The sequence below is a fragment of the Anolis carolinensis genome, chromosome 1, assembly GCF_035594765.1.
Source record: "Anolis carolinensis isolate JA03-04 chromosome 1, rAnoCar3.1.pri, whole genome shotgun sequence".
NCBI lineage: Eukaryota > Metazoa > Chordata > Lepidosauria > Squamata > Dactyloidae > Anolis > Anolis carolinensis.
Window position 1 is genome coordinate 57,507,948 of NC_085841.1, and position 15,745 is coordinate 57,523,692.

A 15,745-nucleotide genomic window follows, 5' to 3' on the forward strand; every position below is an offset into this window, starting at 1 on the left:
CTGACTCCCGTCTTTAGAATAAAATTCCTTCCTGGGAAATGGAGGGGAGTACTGCCCAAGGGCTGGTTTACTGAATTCTTGAGGGCAAACATCAACATCCTGCAGGTGAAGAGACTCCAGTTCTTGTTGAACCGGCGAAAACCCCATGTTTTCGTCTTCATCTGGCACAATAGTACTAGGAACAGGACTACAAGGCCCATGAGTCATCACACGCACTGTGTGTGGGGCCAGATACCACTTGGGACAGCCCCATGGCTGCCATGGTGGCCATGAAGTCCTGAGCCGCTCCTGAAAGGGTGGCCTCCGCATGGACATTGAAGTCACCCAGCACCAAAAGGCGCTGGGACTCCAACGCCAGGCCCGAGACCACCCCCGCTAGCTCAGGCAGGGAGACTGTAGTGCAGCGGGGTGGACGGTACACTAACAAAATCCCTAACCTGTCCCGGTCACCCACTCTCAGGTAGAGACATTCGAACGAGGTTGACTGTGGGATAGGGCACCTGGTCAGGGGGATGGACTCCTTATAGACCACTGCGACCCTGCCTCCCCGTCCTCCAGATCTTGGCTGGTGCTGCACGGAGTACCCGGGAGGACAGAGCTGGGTGAGATTAACCCCCCCCCCCCCCCCTGCTTCATCCAACCAGGTCTCCGTTATGCACGCCAGGTCTGCTTTTTCATCCAGCATCAAATCCTGGATAATAGCCGATTTTCCGTTGATAGACCTGGCATTCAGCAGCACCACCCTTAATCCAGAGGATCCGCCGACTTGGGCATCCAACTTTATCGTATCAGGAGACTGTTTTAATTCTACCAAAAATCTTGCTTTGGGCCGAATTAGTTCCCTAGTCCGAATTTGTTTTGGTCTCCCTTTACATTGCATCACTCCAGAAACTTTGACAAGACATTGAAGAAAAGATTACAAAAACAGCTAAATGCAATCAAATTACACCAAAATAATGCATAACCCCACACTTCTGGGGCAACATCATAGATTCTTGTACAAATAGTTTGGTTGGTGATGCCACATTTATCCTACATCCCTGATGTTATATCCCAGCCGCCTTTGGGTTCTGAACCTGGTTCAGAAATGAACTTTGACCAGGATGAAGCTTACTCTGACTTTTCACCCAGTTCTCGTCCGAGTTCCTTCCAATTACAGACCCCAGCTGTGGATAGCTCTGAGGCTTCCTTAATTGGGAGAGATACTGATAACATTACTCTAGTAGAAGAACCAGATGTTCCAAGCTCCCCAGTGAATGTATCCTTTAACAGAAGACAGTTTTTGCAGCAACAAAGATCCCAGACACAGCAGCTTCGCAGGAGTCAACGATTGGCATCTAGAGGGGATACTGGATAGCAGATTGCTTTGGGAACCTTTGGGGAGTTGGGTTCCCTTCGCTGTTATTAGATCTAACTTCTATAAAAGTGTCTTGCACTGTGAGTCAGTTGTGGTGTCAACGTAGCGACTTCACCGTTTCCAGTTCCCTGATTTTCAAGCCGAGTCTCCTGCTTTCTGGTGGCCAAGCCGAGCCGAGACTCCCGTTTTAAATCTGGAGTGAATTCATGTCCTTGCCTTGTTCCTGAATCCAGATTGCTTTTAGCTTCGTCTTTTGCCTGCCTTGAAATCCAAGACTTTCTAGTGACTTTGGACTTTGTTATTTACTCCTGCCTTCTTGTTGTTTCCCCGCTCAAGAACTTTTCATCAGTTTTGAGCGTGTTTCAGTTTCTGGACTTTGGACAATAATATTGGACATATCTCTTCAACGCTTTGGACTAATTCATACCATTCCTTAAAAGACTATTGCTCACTCATCCTTTCCACTTATTCTTTCCTGAATTTATTATTGTTTTAATAAAGATATTATATGATTATTGGTCTCTGTTTGGTTTCCACTGCTCAAGCTGCCTTGGGGTGCAACACCTGATCTGTCACAACTTTCACTTGTTCAGTCAGATGGAGTTTAAATGATGTAGCTGAAGTAGAAGGCACTATCAGTTACTGTATGAGGGAATACTTCAGAGAATTTTCCCAAAGTCAGTTTGATGAGTGGGTTCAAAGGTGGAGCAAATGTAAATACAAAGTAGTGACCACCTCACTTGGTGAACACTATTTTGAATAATATGTTATAAAGAGTTACTTTACACATATATGTAGTTGCTTATGTTCCATGTTGTTAATGACCTGACAGGCATTCGTTTCACTAGCAGGTAAAGAAACTTTGAAGTTCGACCTTTAGATGTCCTGGTAATGAAATATTGAAATTTAATTTAATTTCAGTACAGAAATTCAGATCACTGATTTTGCTTTGTTGTTTAGGTTTTATTTCTGTAATGTTCCATCACAACATGTTCTGTTTCATGGACTTTTGTGATGGGGAGGAGAATGGTGTCTGGCTAACATTTCCATCCCTTCTGATCGTGAATCGTGATGGCTGCAAAAAAAAGATGTCATATGCTGATTTATTGTGTTTAAAATGCCAAGTAATCATCAGTTTGTTTTCCATGTGCAACTTTTACTTATTTCTGCAAGAGATCCTAAATGTCCAAAAACAATTCAGCAAATAATATGAGCGTATTACGGTTTCTCTAGAAAAGTTCACACTATACATTGACATATATGCTTACTTTTCAATCCATTTATACAGTTACTATATGCAATTTTTGCATAACCCTCTAAATTTGCCTTACTTTTCTTTCAGATTTAGTTAAATATATATATAACATTAAAGACTGGTGTCCAATTTAAGGCTATTTTTGAGGGAAATCTATGTAGGAAGAAACATAATAATTACAAGCATAGGATGTTGCCAAGGTCCAGCTGACTCCCTTCAGTAACTGTGAGCAATTTCCGAGTACGTTATACCTCATAAATATCTAAGGCCAAGGCAAACCTTGCTGTCTTTGTTCATTTTACTTTAGGATCTCTGATCAAGTGAACTCCAGTAGATACAGTTGAAACAGTGTGGATTCAAATTGCAAGAAGGAGATTGAGACTAAACATGAGGTAGGATTTCTTAATGGTGAGAGCTCTTCTGACAGTGGAACAGACTAGTGCTGCTTAAGCTATTTAATGTGGGGCATCAGGATTCCCCCCTCCCAGTGTAGTAGGGACTAATACCCTATTTGTATTCATTGGCGGCCAGTGTTTTTAACTTTCCTGGAAACTTCCCATGAACCAGCAGATTATGGCTCACAGACTGGTACCAACACTTTGAGTAGTACTGGAACAGATTGTCCCAGAAGATGGTAGTCTCTTCATCACTGTACTATTTAAACCTCCAGCCTATAGGCTTCCTTTCCTCTTTCTGTATCATTTAAAATAAATAAATACAGTACGATCCCCCCATATTCACTGGACTGGTATTTTTGGTTCCATTTACTTGTGTTCTTCAAAATATGTCTTCACTAGGGAGTTTCTAGTTCCCCCTGTATTATTTTATGGTGTTCTTGGATCAGAGGCGTTTCATTGAGGTTCACTATTGTAATTTCACACATGCATGCAAAGTTTGGGAATGTATCCCCTATAAGAATGAGGTCATACTATATATTATTGCTGTTTCTATTATTGTTAATATATATCTATATTCCACCCTTTTCTCAATACTAGGCAGCTTACAAATGTTACCACATTTCTTCAATTGTAAGACACCATTGACTGTAAGGTGTACTTCCTCCACCGACAAAAATACATTATGATATGTTGTCGAAGGCTTTCATGGCCGGGATCACAGGGTTGTTGTATGTCTTTCGGGCTGTGTGGCCATGTTCCAGAAGAATACTTCTGGAACATGGCCACACAGCCCGAAAGACATACAACAACCCTACATTATGATATATGGAAGGTATACGTGTGATTCTATGACACACTCAATTTGTAGAGATGTCTATATAGGGAAAAGGTGCATCTTAGAATTGAAGAAATTCTGTAAAACTGTTAAAACATTTATAACAGTAAAACAGCAGAATGTCAACATTAAAATGGAATTAAAACTACCCATATAATTAAACTGTTAAAAACCCATTAAAAAACCAAAAAACAAAACAAAACTTCAGCAAATAGCACAAGATTGTACAGCCCAGGAGGCTTATAACAGAAGAAAACAGTTCTTTAGATAGCCTGAAGTTAAGCTGTATCTATTGCAACTTTCCACAGTTTTTGGCAATTAAGGAGAGCAGCAATAGAATAAGAATAAAATCATTCTATTTCTGCTCTCAAGAAGAATAGAATTATTACTCTAGGCCAACTTTCTTACACATTAAAACCTCTTTTGGGATAAAATTTCTGAAATGTTGTAATAGTACATAGTACAACAATTATTACAATAACCCCAAAGTGAAAATACCTAGAAAAAGTATTTTTGGAATTTGGAAATTTCATTGAATGCTGCAAACATTTTGTGTATCAGATTTTTTAAAATTTTCTTACTCATTCCAAAGTGTAAATAAATTTAAGAAATAACCTAAGAGAATTTGTCATTTAGCCAATTGATTTAACCAGTGGTGGTAACCACGCAGCCCTCCAGCTGTTGAACTACAAATCCCAGAATTATTCACCACTGACTATGCTGGGACTCATGGAAAGCACATCAGAAAGGGGTGCACTTGGGCCACCCTTCAACTAAAATTTATCTCAGTTCTCTATCAGTTCACAATATGTGTTTGCTTCTCTTGGCTGAAACACATACTGAAATGTTCTTTATCTGGCCCATATTCTTAGGCTTAATGCACATCCCATATGAGGAAATGATGAATAGACTTACTGTACTAAACATTATTCTGTTTCGCTTGATGATACTCTCGACAGATTCATTTTTTCCTGCAGGAGTATTTTTCATACTTGAGGGACTGATAACCTTTTATAAGCAAGTAAAAAAATCACAAATTATGTAGATAAGTACAATACCTTTTTTAAAATTCCAGACTAAAGAATATCTGATTTTATAAAATTATTCTCAAAAAACATTCTTAATATGTAAAGTTTGTTGGTTTTAAAAAAGTTTGTATTATTCATAACTACATAGCAGTACTTAGTGGTAGATCAACATGGTTTAGTGGTTTGAGTGTCAGGTTTTAACTCTGGACACCCAGGTCAAAATCCCTACTCAAGAGTAGAAACACACTCGGTGATCTTGGGCAAATCTCATTCCCTTAACCCCAGAGGAAGACAGAGACAATAAGCACCATGATAGAGTCACCTTAGTATCTCCATAAATAAAAAATGACTTGAAGGTACATAATAGCCGTTTTACATATGCGCAACTGAGGCCAAGATAAGTACGTTGCTAAGGAAACATAATGAATGTATGGCTAGAAAAGATTTACATTGGTACTTCAGATCCTAAATGTTTGTACATACTGGGTCATAACCCTACATCTTTGAGAATGTCCAAAAGGAAGGTTAGTGCATTTATCTATGTAGTTGCAGTTGGAACAGTTGAAGCTAGAAAATGAAACAGCTGAAATTGGATTTCAACTGATATATATTTACTATCCACCATATTTAACGGAATATCTTTAACTTCTGTTTACAGAATATAAAAAAATTAGAAAGAAACATAAAATTGACACCATTGTTGGGTTATCTAAGCAATCATGCATGCATTTTCAATGTGGGATGGTTTATGTAGTTAGTTATGTCTGTTGCTTAGTAACCTGAGCCAAGCTACATTCCAGAGTTGATGACACCATTTAAGGGTTTTGCATATGAAATGGGAAATGGGTGTATCCTTTCTGGGGACACACAGGAAGTGATGTACAGATGCCTCTTCCTGTCTTTTCCTCTTCGCTCCTGACCATGCCATGCTGATGTTCCTGTCTGTTAAGAGATATGTAGTTTCCTGAACTGTTTTTCTTTGGAACTAAGATGTTTTTGCCTGTATGACCATCATCATACAAGATTGTGAGTAAACATATTTTTGCTATTTTATTTGATGTCTCTGATGCTTATTTTATGCGCATGACCTTTTAAAGGGAAAGGGAGGCTGGATATTTTGTCTTACTGTTTAATTTCTTTTTACCTCTGCTCACATAAACCCCTAGTCTTCTGCGTTTTTACTGCTCTGCACAAATATTTAGCCATATTGGAATCATAATCTTAACAGGCTATGAAAATATATTCCTATTAACCATGGACATGTGTTGAATAAATTTGTCCAAGGGACTCAGACCAGCCTTGAAAATACATCTACAAAAGCTACTAGACAACAAATATTTTACTGCAGCCTGTCCTCTCAAATCTATTTTTAGTTATTTGTGTTTTCCCTAAAGTAGGCATGGACAACATGTAGTACTTCATGTCTAACTCCATCCTCACAGCCAATAGAATTGCTGCCTCAAATCCAGTGATTCTTTATATATACTATTTCTGTGTAAATTCAAATTCATGATATTCCATTAAAACGGTCACCTAGTAGGCTGTAAGGAGCACAAGTCTCCTGGATATCTCACTGTGTTTCTTAGCCAAATCAAAGTGTGTTTCTTGTGTAATTTTGATAGTAACAGTACATTCAAAGTGTGGAAGTTGAATAGTTCTACAAAGGTAGTGCAGCCCTCCATAAGAGGTTGAAGATACTTTATCATGTTCAAATGGGACAGTGTATTTTAGCATGGTCAAATAAGACAGTGGAATTTGCATGGCCTAAACAACAAGACTGTGTCCCTCCTATCACAGAAGGATCAGGTTGAAGATACTTTACCATGCTCAAATAGCACAGTGGATTTTACCATGTTTCGGACTTCATAGCTCTGAGTGCTTCTGAATGGTCATGCAGGCTAACTATGGTATTTCCCCTCTGTAGGATTACATTTCAGATCTAAGATCAATGGCTATTAATCAAGTAGTCACTCCATGGTTGTTGTGTGTTTCCTGGGCTGTATGGCCATGTTCCAGAAGTATTCTCTCCTGACGTTTCACCCACATCTACGGCAGGCATCCTCAAGGTTGTGAGGAAAGCCTTCAACAACACATAGTCCCTCCACATTGACATGCTGCAACACTAATGGTGATCATTGTTTGCAGAAATTTTCTGCTGCTTCCCTGATATTTTCTGATATTACACCACACAACATGACTGTATTATAGTATTTTAACAAGCAAGATTGTATTTTCTTTGCTCATTGTCCTGTCACTCACAAGGGAACTGTGGCTCTGTTGTTTGCATCAATGGGTACTTTCAATGGCTTCTTACATTGCAGGGGAAAGCAATGATAATGGACAATCTGAGCAGGTCTAACTTTGAAACCATCAGTTGATATTCGACTCAGTTATGCAGAATGGATTGTTTCACCATTGGAAAACCCATACATGAACTTGTTTGGGTCCTGTTTATAAATAGCTTTTCTAATCATCAGGCTGTATAGAAGAAGGAATGTGAAAAGGAATAACTTCTTCGAGTAACCAGCTATGTAGCTATTCACAAACCTTACCCTATTAGTATCAGATTACTATATTATCCACTCCTTTTTATTTGTTTGTGTTGTGTTTTTTCTGCTCACTCTAGCAATGCACAATAAAAAGCATTTCCAATTATTATTCTAAAACAATCTAAAAACTATTTATCATTACCAGAAGCAGATGAGTTTTTCTGATTGAATAATTTTGTAGGAGGTGATTATTTTGGTTCATGAAACATTTCGTTACTCCCATACATAAGGCATTTCTACAGCATACAGTTTACCATAATTTGTTTCAATTTTCTTTAGAGACAGTTATTGTACTACTGTACTGTGGGAGCCGACCTCTCTTATATACACATCTTATAGCAAAATGGCTGAAAACTGAAACTGTTGTGCCTCCTTTTGGAGTAGCAGCAGTGCAAGAGTATTTGTAATGGGACTTGGCACACATGCAGCTCAGTTGATGCTGCCCTAGCTGTTCTCACTTTACACTCAGCCTGTCTATGTAAAGGAAGCAGCAAATCCTCCTCAGATGCTGGAAGAAATGTCTATCGCCCATTGCAGCCCAGAAACCACAGCCTGGTTTCTGTACACTTACAACTAGATCTTGATGATTACTCTTTTGCACATCCCTCTGCCAGTCTTGGTTTTTCTGGCTACTGTGACTCCTTGACTTCTTGATTTCTGGGCTGCTAATTATTACCTATTATTTATGCGCCATCTCTTCTTTACCAATCAATTAGGACAAATTGAAAGTAGTTTCCACTTTTGCTCAATACAATATGGGGCAGCAGCTAATTTTGGGTTAAGTGCATCCTTCTGCAGTTGCCCATTCTTGTGCTATTGTCATTGTAGGGTTGGATATGTAGCCGTTCATTCCTTTTCTCTTTTTCTTGTTTCTGAATAGGCATTACTTTTCAACTCAAATTCGTATGCTTTTTTTTAATTTATTTTTTTTACTTAAAGGCAATTCTAATTTTGGAACTTTTTCCAAAATGCGTATCTTGGAGTTGGACTTCTGAGAGACATGTTTATAGTAAGATTTCCCTCCTGCAATTATACCCTCTTACCTGGGAATAAGCAACACTGAATTTAGAGTCTCTTCTGAACTAATATGTCTTATAAGATTTTAATTATAAAATAATGAACCTATGTCTTATGTTCATATTTGCTTGTTTGCTATGTGTTATTTCTACATCAGTTTCACAGTTTGTTAAGAAAAATTTACACATTTTAAATACTGCACAAAATATGCATTCTTGTATACATTCAAGTTGATTTATATTTTTGACCAGCACTCCCTCAATATATACCTTTTGCATACATTTTTGTATGTATGCATTTTTATATGTCATTTTTCTATTTGCATTTTAATTGGAGAACCGAATCACAGTTTGAAAATTGAAGGATAACTGTATATTATAATGTGAATCAAATACATTTTCTCCATCCCTAATTCTGACTGTGCTTCAGATTTCAGGTTCTTTTCTATAGGCTACACTGCTTTTGCCTCGAGTGTCTCTATGAAGAATTTAACTTTTGCACATAGAATAACATGTTGAAGCAAAAATCCTATTCCAAATGAAACCTTGACCATGTTGAAGAGAGAGAGAGAGAGAGAGAGAGAGAGAGAGAGAGAGAGAGAGAGAGAGAGAGAGAGAGAGAGGATTATTTCTGAGGGACTGGAAGTGATGTTATTTTGAACTAAATGTTGTGTAACCACATGGACATTGTGACTCATCTTCAGCTATTCATGCTATCTAAATCTTCCTCAAGAGGGTAGCTGTCCAAACCAATTATCCGACATCATGTATGTGTGACCTCGATTCTCTTTTCCTTAAAATCATATTTGCTCATGTTAAATTTCTCTTTGTTGCTATTATTTTAATAATTCTCTTATTCTCTACAGTGTTGGTATCTATAATGTTTTGCAGTAAAATATCAGATAGCTGAATGGCACTTTTAAGGCCAACAGATTGATAACACAGCCTAACCAAAAATGTTCCTTAGATATGGTTGTCATTATTATCTATGGGTGAACAGATGGTGAATGGTAGATGGCATATGTTCTGTATCTCAAATACTAGCACTGATAGGGGAAAGCTGGTGATAATTTTGGAACCAGCAGGTAGAGTTACCCAGAAACAGGGCTAACATTTGAGGCACCAAAATGGGTGTTGGCCAGTGTTATAGCAAGAGCTTTCATGGACAACAGTTTACTTCCTCAAATGCTTGGAGCATCCTTTAAAATTCAGGAATATATCCAGAATACTGGGATGGAGGTGCAATGTTGTTAGAGTGAATTTAGATGTACGGAGAACTGACAGTCACAATTGCATCATTAACACTGGACTTCAACAAAATGGTTGGCAATAGTAAGGTAAAGGTGAAGGTTTTCCCCTGACGTTAAGTCCAGTTGTGACCGGCTCTGGGGGCTGATGCTCATCTCCATTTCTAAGCCAAAGAGCTGGCGTTGTCAGTAGACAGTTCCAAGGTCATGTGGCCGGCATGACTGCATGGAGCGCCGTTACCTTTCCACCAGAGCGGTACCTATTGATCTACTCACATTTGCATGTTTTCGAACTGCTAGGTTGGCAGAAGGTGAGGCTAACAGCGGGCGCTCACTCCGCTCCCAGGATTTGAACCTGGGTGTCACGACCCGGCTGCAGGGCACCAATAACCATACACAGAGGCCAGAATCTATCTAATATCTTTATTGAAGGAGTATATAAAGTTAATAAAAACAAGTGTAGAAAATAGTCCAGAATTAGACCTTTCAGGAAAGGTCAAAATTAGTCCAAAGAAACAATGTCCAATATGAAATATTAAGGTCCAAAGTTATAATCCAATAACCGAAACACTCACTTTGCCAGGCAAAGTGAGGGGAGATGACAAGGTCCTTTAGTCCAAGAACTTGAACGAGGCTAGGAAATAACTTGACTCTCGGAAAAACAAGGCTTGAATACAAGACAGCAAGGAACGAGAAACAAGAACAAGATCCGTGGTGTTTACTTGGCAAAATCCGGGAAACAAGGCAAGGCTGGGTCTTGGAAAGCAAGGCAAAATCCGTGGAAGAACAAGGCTGGAAAACGAAGGCTTGAATCAGGAACAAAGGCTTGGAAGCGGAGTAGCTGTCCACACACACTACTCCAGTTGCTGACGAATTGACTCCGCAAGAACCCTCCGGGAGCAAGGAACCTAAATAGGCCTTGTTTTCCCCACCAGAGAACACTTCTCTGGGGAACCAGAACCGAAAGTCAGTCTCTGTGTCCAGATGTATGACTCCCTAAAATTTCTCATGGGAACAGGCTTAATCATCTGAATGCTTTGCTGCTATTCTCAAACTCCTGCGATTAGCCTGTTGCACTCCCTTTTGCTGGAGAATGTAATTACGGCGCGAAAAAGGGGGAGAACTCGACCCCGGGCTTGTTTGGGAGATTTCTGGAAAACAAACCTCCTGCAGGTGCAAAGGCTCAATTTCTGGCTGAAATGGTTCCCTTTCTGGCTGAAATGGAGGAAAACCCAAGTTCTCCTCTTCGTCAGTCACAACAGCACTAGGAATGGGACTACAATGCCCATGAGTCATCACACTATCCCCCTCCTCAAGCCCCCTCTCAAACTGGGACTCTCTCCCCGAGGCGCGAGGCCGCGGCTTGGCGGGATAGGTCTGATGGAAGCGGCGGGTTAGATCAGGAGCATGAACCGTGGAAGCGTCTTCCCAAGAGCGCTCTTCGGGGCCAAAACCCACCCAGTCAATGAGATATTGTAGGCGGCGGCGGTGAAAGCGAGAATCCAAAATGTCCTGAACCTCGAACTCTTCTTCTCCGTCCACCAAAACAGGGGCGGGGGCCGGCTGGTCTGCATCAGGGCGCACACCATCCGCCGGAAGGAGCAGGGAGCGATGGAACACTGGATGAATGCGCATAGAGCGCGGAAGTTGGAGTTTGAAAGTCACGGGGTTAAGTTGCGCCACCACTGGATAGGGACCAATGAAACGGGCATCTAGCTTCCGGCAGGGACGGTGGGAGGGCAAAAAGCGAGTGGACAGAAGAACCCGGTCTCCTACCTTGATTTCGGGGCCCGGCTGGCGATGCTTGTCAGCGTGGCGTTTATAGTCCTCCTTGGCTTGGTCCAGTTGCTGGAGCAAAAGTTGCTGCACTGCTGTGAGTTCCTGCAGCCAGTCCTCTGCTGCGGGAACTTCTGAGGTTTCAATGACAGGAGGAAAGAAACGTGGATGGAAGCCATAGTTTGCAAAGAACGGGGTTTCCTTAATTGAAGCCTGGACCCCATTATTGTAGGCAAACTCCGACAGTGGTAACAGGGAAGCCCAATTGTCCTGTTGGTAGTTTATATAACAGCGAAGGTACTGTTCCAAAGTGGCATTGGTGCGCTCAGTTTGCCCATCTGTTTGAGGATGATGAGCCGAAGATAAACGAGAGTCTATGCCCAATAGTTTTTGTAGTGCCTTCCAGAAGCGAGAGGTGAATTGGGACCCACGGTCAGTGACCAAACTCTTGGGCAATCCATGCAATCTGAAAACATGTTGGAGAAATAGATCTGCAGTCTCTTTGGCCGTGGGAAGGCCTTCACAGGGAATAAAATGGGCTAACTTGGTGAAAAGGTCCACCACCACTAGGATCGTGGTGAATCCACAGGAAGGTGGTAGATCAGTTATAAAATCCGCAGAGATTATTTCCCATGGGCGAGATGGGGTAGGAAGGGGATGCAGAAGCCCTGAGGGCTTTTCCCTTCTTGTCTTGGAGCGCTGGCATACTGGGCAGGTGTTGACATATTTTTCTACATCCTTGCGGATCTTGGGCCACCAGAAATCTCTTAGGATCAAATGCATAGTTTTGAATAGCCCGAAATGCCCTGCTGGCTTGCAGTCATGACACAAACGAAGTGCCTTTTCCCTGCCCGGTCCTGGGGGGATGTAAACATGATTTCTATAGCAAAGCAGCCCATCCTTAAGTGAAAAGGGGAAATGTAGTCCTTGGCGAAGTTGATCCTGCGCCCAGGCATCTGCTTGCTGACTAGCCCTGATTTCTTGAGCACAAAGGGGCCCTGGAGTAGAGGGAGTTGATTCAATGGGAGTGGATTTGGTGTTCCCCACTGTGAGCATGGCAAAGTTCCCGGGTTGTAGCAGCTGGGACTCAACGGTCTCCTTGCGTCCTGCAGCGTATTCCGGTTTCCGTGACAGAGCATCTGCTTGCTTGGTCTGGGCTGGGGTTACATAATGAATTTGGAAGTTAAAACGTTCAAAGAATAAAGCCCAGCGTTGTTGTCTCTGATTTAGCTTGCGGGCAGTTCTTAGATGCTCTAGATTCCGATGATCAGTATGGACTTCAATGGGAAATTTGGCCCCTTCTAACCAATGTCTCCAAGTTTCAAAGGCTGCCTTTATGGCCAATAGTTCCTTTTCCCAAATGGTGTAGTTTCTCTCTGGTGCGGTCAATTGACGGGAATAGAAGGCACAAGGATGAAGATGATCTCCCACCGGTTGTAGGAGTACAGCCCCAATTGCCACATCGGAGGCGTCCGCCTGCACAACAAAAGGGGTTTCAGGATCTGGGTGCTGAAGGATTGGCTGGGACGTGAATAATTTCTTTAGTTGCTGGAACCCTTTCTCTGCTTGATCTGTCCAGCGGAAGGGCTGTTTCCCACGGATGCAGCTGGTGATTGGATCAGACCAGCGGGCAAAATCTGGAATGAACTTGCGGTAATAGTTCGCGAACCCCAAGAATCGTTGCACCTCTTTCTTGTTGGTTGGCGCCCGCCATTCCAATACTGCTGAAACCTTTGCCGGGTCCATGGAGAGCCCTAGTGGCGAGACGCGGTAGCCCAGGAAATCTACCTCTTGTAGATCAAAAGCACATTTTTCCAGCTTGGCATAAAGTCCATGATCCCGCAATCGTTGTAACACCATTCTGACGTGGTTCTCATGTTCTGATTGTGATCTAGAAAACACCAAAAAATCGTCCAGGTAGATGATCAAGAACCGATCTAGATAATCCTGAAAGATGTCATTGACAAAATGCTGGAACGTTGCGGGAGCTCCACATAATCCATAATTCATAACTCGGGACTCGAATAATCCGAATTTAGTCTGGAAGGCGGTCTTCCACTCGTCTCCTTCTCTGATGCGAACTAGATTATACGCTCCCCGAAGATCCAGCTTGGTGTAGACCTTGGCTCCTCGAAGTCGGTCTAGTAGGTCCGAGATTAAGGGCAGGGGATAGCTGTTCCGCTTAGTGATATTGTTCAATGCTCTATAGTCCACCACCAAGCGTAATTCCCCCGACTTCTTTTTCACAAACATCACTGGGGAAGCGGCTGGGGATTGAGAGGGTCTGATGAATCCCTTGCGAAGGTTTGACTCTATGAACTCCCTGAGAGCTTCTTGCTCCGGTTCAGTCAGGGAGTAGAGATGTCCTCGCGGAATCGGGGCCCCCTCCACCAAGTCAATGGCACAGTCATAAGGTCTATGTGGGGGTAATCTCTCGGCCTCTTTTTCATTGAATACATCCCAATATTCTGAGTACTTCTTGGGCAAGGTGATAATGGGTTCAGTGTCTGTGGCATGGCAGATCTTGGCTACAAGGCAATGGTTTTGGCAATATTTTGAAGCAAACTGCAGTTCTCTGTTGGACCAGGAGATGCTTGGGTCGTGAAGTGTCAGCCATGGAATTCCCAAAATCACAGGGAAATGGGGAACCTCGGTAACAAAGAAGGAAATCTCTTCCATATGTTCCCTTATCCACATTCTGGTGGGTTCCGACCACTGGCTTACGGGACCCGTCTTGAGGGGGCGGCCATCGATGGCTTGCACCACACGGGCATTCTTGAAGTCATGGTATTGTAATCCCAGAGAGTCGGCATACTCTCTATCAATGAAATTGTTTGTGGCTCCTGAGTCTATCATGGCATGGACCATGACTGGCCCCTTTTTTGCTGACCACAAGGTGACCACTAGAAGAAATAGGACCCCGGTTGGCGGCTCTTGAGTGGGTTTTTTGACCGGGTTGGCGAGCCTCTCTATGCCCGGTCGCTGGCTTCCCCCGCCGGCTGTGCGCCAGCCGCCTCAGACGTCTTCGTCTCCGTGGAGGACGCCGCCGCTAGATGGGCGGGGGGCTTCCCTTTGGCTGGGCACTCTCTGGCGAAGTGGCCCCCGTTTCCGCAGTACCAACAGAGATTTAGGCGTTGGCGGCGGGCCTTCTCGGCGGCATCTAACCTGGGACGTACATTACCCAACTGCATCGGCACCTCCTTGCTCTCCCTGGGGTATGGGGCTGGTGGCGGGGGTCTCCATACTGGACTCGGCTGGACGCTGGTGGGAGCGGGAGATTTCACCCCAGCTCTACCGCTCTGGCCTCGGACCCATTGTTTTCTGTTGGCAAGCATGACTTCAGCTCGTAAACATTGATCAATGAGTGCTTCAAGAGAGTGAGGGGGATCCACTTTGGAAATTTCTTCCAACATCTCGATGTTGAGACCCTCCCGAAATTGTCCTCTGAGGGCTATATCATTCCATCCGGTGCTGTGGGCCAGCACTCGGAACTCGGCTATGTACTGGGACAAGGGTCTGTCCCCCTGAGAGAGGCGCCGGAGTTTATGGCCGGCTGCCTCCAAATTGTCTTCGATCCCCCAAGTCGCCTTAATGTGATCCAAGAAGTGTTGCGCTGATCTTAGGTGTGGGGAAACTTGGTCGAACAGTGCCGTCGCCCAGTTGGCCGCTGGCCCGTCTAAAAGGCTGTAGATCCACGCCACTTTGATGTCTTCTTGGGGAAACTCGGCATTGCGGGCCTCTAGATAAGCTTGGCATTGGCGACGGAAAACATGAACCTTAGAAGCTTCTCCAGAAAACTTGGTTGGCAATGCCAGGGCCGGGAGTCGGATTCCGCGTTCCTTCAATCCCTTTATTTCTCCCTCCTGCGCATTGAGCTTATCACGGATGCGGTCCACTTCGTCCTTGTCGATGGTGTAGCTAAGTGGCTGGCCACCCGGCACGGTTCCGGTAGACATTCTGGCCTAGGTTAATTGGTGCTTAGGGTGGCGGAGTCAAACTGTCACGACCCGGCTGCAGGGCACCAATAACCATACACAGAGGCCAGAATCTATCTAATATCTTTATTGAAGGAGTATATAAAGTTAATAAAAACAAGTGTAGAAAATAGTCCAGAATTAGACCTTTCAGGAAAGGTCAAAATTAGTCCAAAGAAACAATGTCCAATATGAAATATTAAGGTCCAAAGTTATAATCCAATAACCGAAACACTCACTTTGCCAGGCAAAGTGAGGGGAGATGACAAGGTCCTTTAGTCCAAGAACTTGAACGAGGCTAGGAAATAAC

The 15,745-nt window shown here is 42.9% G+C and overlaps 1 protein-coding gene across 4 annotated transcripts in view; it reads right to left on the reverse strand.

Moving 5' to 3' along the window:
- Positions 1 to 2,299: 2,299 nt before the first annotated feature.
- Positions 2,300 to 15,745, reverse strand: part of wdr64 (WD repeat domain 64) — a 98,915-nt gene continuing 85,469 nt past the window's right edge. For all 4 annotated transcript variants that reach the window (XM_062975049.1, XM_062975041.1, XM_062975045.1 and 1 more), the window contains 2 exons: positions 4,761 to 4,853; positions 2,300 to 2,432 (listed from right to left, as the gene is read on the reverse strand). In XM_062975049.1, the coding sequence (XP_062831119.1) occupies positions 2,340 to 2,432; positions 4,761 to 4,853 (186 nt within the window). In that variant the 3' untranslated portion in view covers positions 2,300 to 2,339. The remainder of the gene's footprint in view (positions 2,433 to 4,760; positions 4,854 to 15,745) is intronic.